This window comes from Marmota monax, unplaced genomic scaffold, assembly GCF_021218885.2.
Source record: "Marmota monax isolate L192 unplaced genomic scaffold, Marmota_monax_Labrador192_F-V1.1 WCK01_AAM20220418_F8-fsc00425, whole genome shotgun sequence".
In the NCBI taxonomy this organism is placed as follows: Eukaryota; Metazoa; Chordata; class Mammalia; order Rodentia; family Sciuridae; genus Marmota; species Marmota monax.
In genome coordinates, this window is record NW_026695206.1 from 73682 (window position 1) to 85845 (window position 12164).

Sequence of the window (12164 nt, forward strand, 5' to 3'; positions counted from 1 at the left end):
GACTACCACCCACGCCTGGACCTTGCCCAGCGAGGCTTACCTGAAGTCTGTCTGCCGTGAGGAGAAGAGCACCATCTGCTGTGCCTTGGACTCAAAGACCCTCAAGACTCCCCAAGCCTCCACCTTGGCCCAGCAACAACGCGAAGACACATGCCACACAGAACCCACCCTACCACCAAGCTGCATCGACACCTCTCCCATTATCGCAATGTTTTAAGACAAATTAAAGATACAGGTTGAACTTTATTCACCATTATCACTTGAAGCTTGATTTATAAACCATTGAAAGTGTTTCAGAGTTCTGTATTACAAAAATTAAACAGCACTATTATCCCCTGCTTCATGGGTTCAACTTATATATATATTAAAACCAAATAGCATTTTCCCATGTGGAAACTATACAATATAATAAATGACAGAGGCCCCAATAAAGCATTTTTCATTACTTTCAGGATCTAAACAAAGATTCTGAATGTTCAGAGCTCTTTTGCTATATTATTTTATATTCTAAAATCTATCTATATTCTGAGTCAATTATTTGACCAAGACAATTGAGAAAAGTAATTAGCTTTGTAGCAAAACACTTTCCACCTACAAGATCATGTTCAAAGGAATTCATGTTGCAATGCTGACCGGATCTGCTGGCTGCTCTGAACAACGTGCGGTGCACTCTCCACATCAACCCTGAGGCAGGCCACTCAGGTATAAACAACAGTTACACAGAGTTCATCCAGAATGGGGCTGGCTCACCAGCAAAAGTCATCCATGAAACACATCAACTGCAGCTGCCCAGGTTTCAGAAAAACCACACGGAGAATTACAATACAGCATCTTCTCCCCCCTCAGTCATTGACAGGAATTTTGTAGGCCACCATGCTGTTTACTTTGTGGATCGTGGTAGTAAATGAACGAAGACGGACTTCCTCGGAATTGGTAATGAACTGTGGTCCCGACTCTTCCCATTTCTCAGGTACCACCAAATCTTTGTCTGTATAAATCAGTAGATCAAATGAACCTAAATCGGGATAAGATCATTAAAATATGCTATTTTTCCAAGGTAAATATACGCTTGCTCTCTATTACAGGACCACATTCTGAACTACCCATTGTTAGAAAAGATAGTTTAGCCTTGTCTCTAATCACTATTTTATTTTCCTCTAAGGAAATTTATTGCAGCACAGATTATACTCTTCTATCTTACCTTAGAAAAATTTAGGATTTTTAAATTCTGTAGAAAACCATGGAGATACAATAGGCACACAATCACACGACCACTCCTGACCCTCAGCCACAGGAGCGCTGATGTCCTGCAGTACACCAGCGCCTACCACAGTGCCTGGCACAGGGAGGCATCTGGCAGACGCCTAACAGAGTGACTGGGCTTGATAAGCAAGACAGGCACCACACAGCAGTGTGCAGACAAGCAGGCAGCGGGAGGAGCCACAGCGCAGCCTCCGGGGACTGCTGGACAATACTTCCTCTCCTCTTCGGACCTTCCCAGTGTTCCAGGACACACGCGCACGCGGGCACACAGACGCACACAGAGCTGCTGCCTTGTGATGCTCCCCACTTACACTACAGGGTTCTGACCGCTGCAAGTTAACAAAGGGGTGATGCTGCAGGCAGTAGCTCAGCTGTTCCCCAGGAAACAAAACTCAGTGTGAACGGGTGTCATACGTACAAGAAACTTCCAACAACGGCAGAAACGTCACTGTCGCTGTGATCTGTCTGATCACTGAACGGATCTCATCCTGGATGGCTTTCTGAGACTTCTCTCTGGGAGCACTGTCAAAGACACCAGATCAATCAATTACGTTAGGTTTTAACAAGTGACTTAAAACACTGGCAAGTAAGATTATTTACTTTATTAAATGCTTCCAAAATCAAATATGTAATGCATTAAAAAATTAAAACATAAATGAGCAAAGGTCCCCTAGTGGGCCCAAAGCATTTTCTGGCGATTGTTTACATATCCAATCATCATTCAGGGCTGTTCTTGGATGCAGGTCATTTAGTAGGAGATGATTAGAAAATCTGCCAACCACTTCAAGGCAGAAAAATTACAATATCTATTAAAATAAAAATTAGTAGTATATAAAATATTCAACTGGAATAACCACCTTGGTAGTTTTGAGTAATGTCTAAATATATGTTATTGCTTCAAATAAAATGTTAAATCGTAATATCAGAGTATTTTTATTAGTTCAAAAAATTCCCTGGCCAGGTACAGTGGCACATGACTGTAATTCTGGTGACTTGGTTGTAGGCTGAGGCAGGAGGATCAAGTTTGAAGCCAGCCACAGCAACACATAGTCCCTAAGCAACTTAGTGGGACCGTGTCTCAAAATAAAAAATAAAAAAGGACTAGGGACATGACTTTGTGATTAAGTGCTCTTGGGTTCAATCCTGCTACCAAAAAAAAAAAAAAAAAGCGGGGGTTGGGGGGGAATCCTGAAATAGATTAAAGGCTTTAAAAGCAAACTACATTTCATAATGAAAACAGTTCAGGTTTGAGAGACATCTCCCACATAAGGAGTGTGGAAACTTCATGAGTTTATAGCGTAAATATAATGGTCTATGCCATTAAATGAAGCACAATGGAGCTACATCCTAAGTCAGGAGACTGCCTGGGATCATCCCCACAGTGAAGCACCTCTGAGCAGTTGATTCAATGGCCCACTCAGTCTATCACACGCTGCTTCACACATCCCACTGCAAACATTCAAGTGGGAAGTTCACTGATTTTTAGACTAAAGGCAATTATGTCAACAGTATGCCTGTTGTACAAATTTATGAAATACTAAAGTGAGCAAAGGAAATTTTCCACAGAGCATTAAATATCTAATAAACTATACTTTATGTGAGAATAGTTCAATTTAATTAGAACTTTAACATAGTGATCAAATTCTGAAAAAAATATACATCAAAGAGGGAATAATTTGTCCTATTTACCTGTCGTCTTTTGCAGTCTTGTCACACTCAATATCAAATTGCCACCTTTCAAGGACCTCCCCACTTTCAATGTTCGAGATGACCACCACCAGCTTCTGAACTGAGCACTTGTACAGCCAATCTGCAACACACAGCAAGGCGATGTCTGCATCCGCTATGCTCCAGAGCACTGCCGGCAACTCCTCCCTAGGCCCATGCTCCGTCCTCAGTAAATGCCTGCTGCTGGTATTCCAGCCCTCTGCTCACTGCAAGAAAACTCATCCTGCCAAAAATCTAGCTACTTTCCCAAACTTCAATGTTGGTAGCAGTGTGATCTTGGGTGCTGAGGGCAGAGTGGGGGGTAGGTATTATAATTGTGATGTCTGTCAGAGAGAAAATTACAGAAGGATGGGAGAATTAAGAGGAAAATATGGTAAATTTAGGGGGGCGATGGAAGAACTATTTAGCTCTAAACATTAGCAGCATTAATGTATTGTTATTTATTATGTTGTTTCTTCCCTCTATTTTGCGTATGTATTATTTTTTTGGTGTCAGGTGCTTCTCTGCGTATTATGAGATGCAGCACCATCCTTGACCTCTACCCACCAGAAGCACATGCCCTAGATCTAACAGTCTAAAGGAGAATATTGCCAATGTGCTCTGGGGACCCCAGCTGCCTTTTCTTGGAAACGTCTGCTCCGGTTGGTGCTGTCAAAATAGCCAGATTTGAAAGGCCTGTAGTGAGGTGTGGGGGTGGACCCTATCCTCAATTGCAAGAAGTGCATCCAGAACGGGGGTCCGGGCTGAGTCACTAATGGTTGTTCACGATGAATATACAAAATAGAGGGGGGAAAAGGACAGGCTACAAAGACTGAAAAGAAAGAACATGGGACCTCAGAGGGCTGCAAGCAATCCAGCACAACTTCAGCAAAGACAGGGAGAATGGATTACATGCAAGCCATGCAAACCGGCCTCAGGAGCCAGGGGGTGAAGCAGGGCATGGTGTAGTCAGACTGTATTTCAAAACTGCCACCCTGGCTGTCATGAGGAAATGGACTGGAGACATGTGCAGGGCATCAAGGACACTAAGTAACTTGAGTGGGAGACAAAAAGCTCACTGGAGGGTAAACTGGTGGTAACGAAGAAGCTGCTCAGTAAAAACTGTTAACACTTACTGGATTAGATATGGGAAAGGAGAGGAACTCTCCAGGAGTAGCTTCCAAGTTTATGATCACATTTCTGAATGGATAACTACAATCTTGGAGATGATCATGTACAACTGTGAGTCAACCACAGGAAAGTTGTTAGTGAAGCTACACACACGACAGAGAGACCCAGAGAGTGTGAAAGGAGATGCCCCAGATTGAGCCCTGAAGGAGGAGGCCAAATTTTTGGTAAAAGGGCAAGAAATAATTTTATAATACTTAGTGTTTTAGGCTCATGGACCACAGAGGTCTCTGTTACATATTTCTCTTGTTAATACTCTTTAAGTTCATAAAAAGATTTCTGTGGGCAGAACAAAAACAAGCACCTGTTAGATTTATTGCAAGGGCTTTGCAATTTCCGGCATATACCAACTACTTTTTATTATGCTGAAAAGGGAGACTGGGTGGTAATTTGAAGGAGACTTGGAGTGAGTACTAGTGCATCCTTTAAAATGAGAAAGACGAAGCCAACAGGAATAATTCAAATCAAAACAGAGAAGCAAAACATGAGAAGAAATAGGACAAAGTCCTTCAAAGAATAGAGGAAATGGAATTGAAAACAACCAACAATTTGACTTTAAGGAAGAACAGTTCCTCTATTCTAACTAAAATAAAAAGCTAAACAAAGATCTAGATAGACATGAGGTGAAGTGTTACCGGAAATAACCTCCAAACCCAAAAGCCTTCAGCACAGCTTCCTTCTCTAGCAATGCGACAAGTACTTGAGTGCAGCATCATGAATGACCATTGGTGACAGCCCAGACCCCCGTTCTGGATGCACTTCTTGCAATTCAGGATGGGGTCCACCCCCACACCTCACTACAGGCCTTTCGAATCTGGCTATTCTGACAGCACCAACCAGAGCAGAGTTTCCAAGAAAAGGCAGCTGGGGTCCCCAGAGCACATTGGCAATATTCTCCTTTAGACTGTTAGATCTAGGGCATGTGCTATTGGCTTCTGGTGGATAGAGGTCAAGGATGGTGCTACATCTCATAATATTCAGGGAAGCTCCTGACACTAAATAAATATCCAGGCCAATGTCAACAGTGCTATGCTTGAGAAAACCTATCCTAGGGAATAAGCCATATTTTCCCTGGTCTGTCAGTCTTGATCCTCCCCCATCTGCACAGTATGGGGGTTCCACTCCTGCAGATGTGATGCCAATGTCCCCAGCTTACCTGGGGCATAATGCTGCTTAAAAGAGACACACTGACAGTTTGGTGGCCAGTCACTAAAGACCAATTTAAAACTGAACTGTAGTATAAAGGTAATTAGACAATCTAAATTCAAAGATGATCTATGAATTTAAAAATTCATAAGAAGAAACTGAGGGCCACTAAGTACTTTTTGGACTAACATTTTGGAAGATCAAATGGCAGAAAGACTCTACAACACACAAAAATTAGTAATCATAATTACAGGTGGAGAGAAAGAAAAACCAGGAAGGATTCTAAAGAGATAACAGACTCGGGAGAATGAGCACTGACTCAAAGGAATCACAACAGGTTTTTGAGCTAAACGACAAGAGAATGCTGAGCTACTAAAGGCTCCCTGGGTCCCAGGCAGCATCTTCACAAGGCCGAACGGAAGCAGCTGAGGAATGGCCACAGAAGCCACCCGTGGCTGCCCCCTGGGCGGCCTTCAGCTCCCGCGGTCCTCCTGCGCACCTTTCAGCTGCTCCACCACGCTGCTGAGGTACTTGATGAGCTCGGGGTCGGTGGTCACCAGCAGGGTGAGCCCGTACTTCTGCACCCGGGTGAAGGTCTCCGAGGGGTAGATGCCGCGCTGATACAGGATGCTGTTGATGCCGAACGCTGCAAAGGACAGGGACCCCCACGGTCAGCGCGCGGCGCCCGCCCCGCAGCACCGACGGCGGGACGCGGGCAGCCTGCGGGCGGCAGCCCCGGGGTTCCCCGGGCGAGGCCACCTGCGGCGCGGGCCGTCCCGGCGACCCCAGCGGCCCTGGCGCCGGGTTTCGTGGGCCTCGGGAAACGCCGCCGCCGCGTCCGGCCGCACTGAGCCCCCCACCCGCCGCGGGCCGCGCCCGGACTCACAGAAGAACTCGGCCACGATCTCCGCGCTCCCGCGCAGGGTGATGCCCTGCTCCCGGGTCAGCTGCCGCGCCATAGCGAGTCCACCACCGAGACGAGCGCTAACCTGCGACTCCCGCCACCTGGTTCAAAAGTAACGACGCGGCACGTCGCTTCCGTTGCGCACGCGCGAACGCCCAGGCCCCGCCTACGCAGACGGCTAAGAGCAAGCGCAATCGCTCAGCACCGCCCAAGCGCCAGCTACGCGCACGCGCAATCGCCCCCAGTCCCTCTCCCGCTCACGCCGCCTGCGCTGCGCAGGCGTGAAATCCCAAGCCTCACCCAGGTCGCCCCTAGTGAGCATGTGCGAACCTACAGGCCCCACACAAGCCAAGCGCCTAGCCTCTGCCCTCTGCCCTCTGCCCTCTGCCCTCTGCCTAATGCTCTCTGCTCAGACTTGACAGGCCATTTGCGCAGGCGCTGGGCGGTGCGATCGGTGGTTGGCCACCCTGCGAGGTGTGCGGGTGGCGCCCCAGGCCCAGGACAGCAGGGTCCAAGGGGTTTCAATCCGCTGCTAGGATCTCCCTGCGCGTTCCAGCGTTGCAGCCTTTCTTAGCGCTGGGGACGAAGGGCGGCAGGGAGGTGAAGACCAGGGCAGTGTGCAGACGGGGACAGGTGTTTACACAGGGTGAAGAAGGTGCAGCGGCCAGGGGATTGTGGGGACTGCTCTCAGCGGCTGGGATGGGTGTCTACACGGGGTGACGCAGGCACAGGGCGAAGCAGGCACAGCGTCCAGGGGAGTGTGGGGAATGCTCTTAGCAGCCGGGACTGGGGTCTACATAGGGTGAGGGAGGTGCAGCGTCCAGCGCAGCGTGGAGACTTCTCTTAGCAGCCAGGACAAGTATCTACACAGGGTGAAGAAGTGGCAGCACGCAAGGCACGTGGGAACTTCTCTTAGCAGCTGGGAGTGGAGGCTACACAGGATGAGGAGGTGCAACACCAGGGCACATGGAGACTGCTCAAAGCAGTTGGGAATTACTGCTAAATGAAGTCTGAGCAGCTTGAGTTGGACCAGACTCTGTTGTTCAGCCAAGTGAGAAAGGCCTGCTGCAGCTTTGCACATAGCATCCCAGGGATCAGCCCTGCAGGAGGAGTCTGGTCCGAGCCAGTCGCCCTGGCTCAGGCTGGGGAGAACTCTCACCAGAGTGCCAGCCCTTTTCAGGCCCCTGCTTGTTGTGCTGAGGTTTCTGTTGTCTTGCTAGACACCTTTGTACAGTCTTCCTTACCTGTCAGATCATGATGCACTGGGGACATGTTGTCTTTTGAAAGTACTCACTTGATTATATCAGATCAGGTCAGAGACCTCCTTTTTATGAACCTAATCCTGGACTGACAGCTGCTAGTATTCAGCCCACATCACCTACACCAGATGTGCTCACTAGGACAGGAGTTTGGGCCACCATCTTGCAATTCCACCTACAGAGCATTATGTGGCAGGTTTTGATCAGATTGAGCCAGAATATAGATGTAGTGGGCTGTTGTGACCTAGTAGAACATCTTCCTTACATTCCTAAGCCTGTGTGTGTAGATCAGACTTGGGGGTGAAGAGCAGTAAGGCCTGGGAAAGCAGGAGGCTAGGAAGTGGAATGTTCATGGCTCCTTCCACTGGGAGGTTGGGTCAGGACCAGGGGTCTGGCACCACTATGATAGAGGGTGGTACTCACCTGTCCACATGAAGGTGCTGCATGTTTAGGGAACTTTATACTAACCCAGCTCTTCAGGAAAGGATTTCTTGGTTTTAGGGTATATAATTTGTTAGTTTTCTGCAAATAGTTATTACTATAACTTGGAGATTCTAGAAATTAAAAGGTGGACAAAAAGTACAGTTTTTATCCATAAAGGAAGTTGTACTAAATATCTGTGTTAGGAGATGTAAGAAATCAGTAAGGTTTGGCACATACAGTCTGTGCCTTTTGAAGAGTATGTAATCTACTTTTGTTTAATATAGTTGCTTAAAAGGCTCACAAATTTGACCCTCTCTGTCTCCTGCCAGCCTGGGTGGCTCTTTTTCAGAGGACAGCCACATACAGCATGACAACATCTTGATAAACAGGGATTGCTAATATCAGGGGGTGATCTTCCAAGAGTACAGTGGACATACACAAGTCCTCTCTAGTACTTTACTGTGCTTCCTCTATTGAGGTACCTGTGGGTGTGCAAATGTGTGTGGTGTGTGTGGGTGTGCAAATGCTCCACTGGAGAGTTACCTGGTGCCACTGTGCTGCAGGGTGCAGGTGTGCAGAAGGCTGTTCTGGGTTTGTGTCAGTGCTCCTGACGACCACAAGGGGGCAAAGGCACAGCATCTGGCCCAGTCACTGCAGTGAGCTCTGCTCTGGCTAGGATTCATTTTCACTGTCCACATTCCTAACTGGCTAACATCTATCTTAACCTAAACCTTGTCCTAAACACTAAAGAGGTTTTCTTTGGCTCCTCAGACTGTGTATGGACCTGACCTGAAGTTGGGCATCTCATGAGGCTGCTTCAGTGGATTTCCTTCATTGTTAACAATTGCATAATGGGTTCTTTATCTTTTCCCTGTATGTCAAAAATACATCACATCAAGGTGGGTGAGTCTGAAAGTTTGTTGAGCAGGAGACTTAGCCAAGTGGGAGTGTGTGAGAGGCTTGCTTCAGCCCAGTGGGCACATGGAGGAGGAAGCGCTGTGAACTATTTTGTGATTGTGCTTGGCCTGCTGTGCTTGCTTTTTAGGGCCAACAGCTTTTAAGCTGGTTTGTCTATAGTTTATTAGCTTAAGTCTTGTGTCTGTGATTAGAGCAATTGGGGAAGATCCTCATGACCTAGGTTTGGGCTATGGGCACTTGGCCTTGGGGTATGTCTGAACAGTGTCCTCCACTTTGATTTTCCTTTTACCCTGTAATAATGGTATTCCTCTGTAAATGTTTAAAAACGTTTGTTGCAAGATTGAGCATTTGATGTTCATCTAGGAAAACCTCATGGAAGACCCCACAATATTTTCTAATTGGACAGTAGTCAGGATGGAGGACAAAGGCCACTTTTAGGGAAGTTCAGTGTCCATCTGAGCTGACTCAAGTGGAGGTACCAGGGATTTAGGTTCTCAGGACTGACGTGTTCAAGGAATGTTTTGGTGAAGTGTTGGTGGTGGCTGAAGGATGGATTGTGTGTGGGGAATCTAGAGGGTTGGTCCTCGGAATCCAGTGTGTGGGTATTTGCAAATTCCTGACTCCTAGTTCTCTTCCCAAGGCTCATCCAGTCCAGTTTGATGGTCCCTAGTGACAGGCGGCTCTTAAGCACTTGAAATAAACTGCAGATGGGAAGTACCAGATTTCAAAGACTAAGGGGATGTAAATAAAGCATCACAATGTTTTCTACTTGATTACAAATCGGAATTATATCTACACGCTTTGGGTAAAAAAACACCATTTCACTTCCTTTCATTTTTTTCAAGTCTCTGCCAGGACATTAAAAATGGCACACGGGGCCCATATTCTGCTTCTGTTGGCCAGTGCTGGTCTGCAGTGTGGGTGGAGGAGGCGTCGAGTTCCACCAGTTCCCCAAGTGATTCTGATGCGGGTTAGACCACTGTTTGAACAGGAGGAGACTGTGATGGCTGTTTCCGTGTGCAGGGGAGGAAGTTGAGAGCCAGCAGGGAATGGTGCCAAAGAGGTTGATAAGAAGGGAAACATCCTAGCAAGGTCTCGGAAACAAACTGAGCTGATGGCAGGCAAGCTGGAGGAGGAGCACAGCAGCCACCAGACAGGGAGGTGCTGGTCCACGCGGTGGTGGAGAAGCTGCCCAAACTCAGTCTGTTCTTGGGCTTCGCCATGGTACACTCAGGTGCAGAGGGTTTGAGGACTTGGATTTGGCCTTGACCTCATCCTGTCTATAGGGTGACACTTCTCACACTATTTCTTAAAGCTGCTTCTTGGTTCTGTGAGTTTACTTTCTTCTCCATGCAACGCAGTCGTCTTAAGGTGTTTGGAAGGCCATTTGGGTGGGGAGAAGTGTAGGTGTGAACTTCTTTTCTGAGGAAAATCAGAGCGAGTACCTAAACACTCGTAAGACATACCTGGAAAAATAGAACCTACATGGCACATTTACCAAAACATTTTCAAGACATTTTACTCAAGAATTTTCTAAATCTAGAAACGTGGGATTTTTATACTGAAAATAACTTCATTAATGACTTAGTGAAACAGTCCTACTGAGGAGGAAAATGAGGTCCTGAGCGGTTATGTAGTCAGTCTGCGCTTCCCAGTCTAGTCAGTGGAAGATGTAGTTGAGCCTGAGCATCTAGGTTTCTTGACCTAGTCTCCTATTAAATCGTATCTATTTGAAAACATGCTGAGAAGTGCTTTTATTTCTATAAGGTTTTTTTTTTTTTCCCATGAAAAGAAAAGCCAAACAAACTGGTTTTAGACTAAGGTTTTCCCCCTCAGTACCCTCTGCCCATAGTGTGGAGAACATTTACAAACCAACAGTCCCTGCAGCCGCCTGAAGGGGGCAGTGTGCACACAGCTGTCCTGCTCTCAGCTTCAGAACTGGGCACCTGCCCCAGGGCAACTTAGAATGGGGGGTTCCTGTTCCCAAGGTGCCCCTGTGTGTGGAAGGCTGAGGCTGCAGGTGGAGTCTTGATGCATTGCAGGACTGGTGTCCTTTAACTGCGGGCACACAGAGGGACTGAGAATTACAGAGACAGGTTATGTGTCCTTAGTAACATTTAATTTGCATGATAATCATTCTTATGTGGAAAAAGGAAACTTTTCAGGTGATCAGATCATTATTGTCATGGACTTGAGCGCATTCCCATTAAATAGCTGGAGTTGTTTTCTCAATCTCATCAAACGGTGGGGATATTTGTCTTTATGGTGTTTTAATAGGACTTTCATGTACCAGATTTTGAGAAAAAGTCTCTTTACATATAAGGAATTTAATTATGTCAATTTGGGGAATTTTCTTTGTAAAAAATAAAAATATTTTGTCATAAAACCTTAGGCGTATTGTAGATGAATGGATAAAGAAACCGGTACATATGCACGTGGAATATTAGTCAGCATTAAAAGAGCATAAAATCATGGCATTTGCAGGTAAATGGATGGAGTTGTAGAATATCATGGTAAGTGAAGTTAGCCTCCCCCAAAGCAAAGGCTGAATGTTTTCTGTGATGATCTGTAAGGGGGATGGGGCGGAGCATGGGGGGAAGGGAGGAACTTTAGATAGGCAAAAGGGAAGGGAGGGGGTGGGGGTGAAAGATGGACATCATTACCCAAGTACGTGTACGAAGACACGAAGGGCGTAACTCTACTTTGTGTACAACCAGAGACGTGAAAAATTGTGTCTGTATGTGTACTAGGAGTTGAAATGCATTCTGCTATCGTGTATAACAAATTAGAATAAATAAGTATTTAAAAACTCTAGGCTTATTCTACTTTTTATTTTTCAGTTTAAGTGAAGGGATGGGATTAAATCAATAATTTTGTGTACTGATTTCCTAGAGTTTACTTTGTAGATCTATGAGTGTGTGTATGTGTGTGTGAGTGTGTGTGTGTGTACATGTATGTGTTTTCAGGTGCTTTATAATTAAATCGAAAAAATAAAAATCTCCTAAATCTCCATTTGTTCCCCCTCATATTTCCTTCTGACCCCAGATCATATTGTTATATTTTATACATGTACACATTGGTAATAACAAAGCCCACCATTATGTATAACTACAATATACCAATAAAAATGTGGAAAAAATAAATCATACCATTAAAAAAGAAGAAAGATGGAAAAAAATAAGTCTTACTGCATCCTTAGGAAGTAAATTTCACTTTTACTCATATTAATAACTGTATCATGACTTAAATGGTGAATGTGTCTCTTTTTAAGTTTCATTTTATATATCTTTTAAGGAGTGATTTAAAAGTCTTAACACTTCAGCTTATTTTAATGCCAGAATTTTTGTTTGTGGCAT

General features: G+C 45.7%; 1 protein-coding gene across 1 annotated transcript; it reads right to left on the reverse strand.

Moving 5' to 3' along the window:
* Window positions 1-223: 223 nt before the first annotated feature.
* Window positions 224-6350, reverse strand: Mad2l1 (mitotic arrest deficient 2 like 1). Its single transcript, XM_046430299.2, has 5 exons — window positions 6191-6350; window positions 5804-5950; window positions 2953-3073; window positions 1682-1785; window positions 224-1015 (listed from the first exon to the last, which is right to left on the reverse strand). Exons 1-5 carry the CDS (start codon window positions 6261-6263, stop codon window positions 843-845), a joined length of 618 nt encoding a protein of 205 aa, XP_046286255.1. The 5' UTR covers window positions 6264-6350; the 3' UTR covers window positions 224-842.
* Between the last annotated feature and the right edge of the window lie 5814 nt (window positions 6351-12164).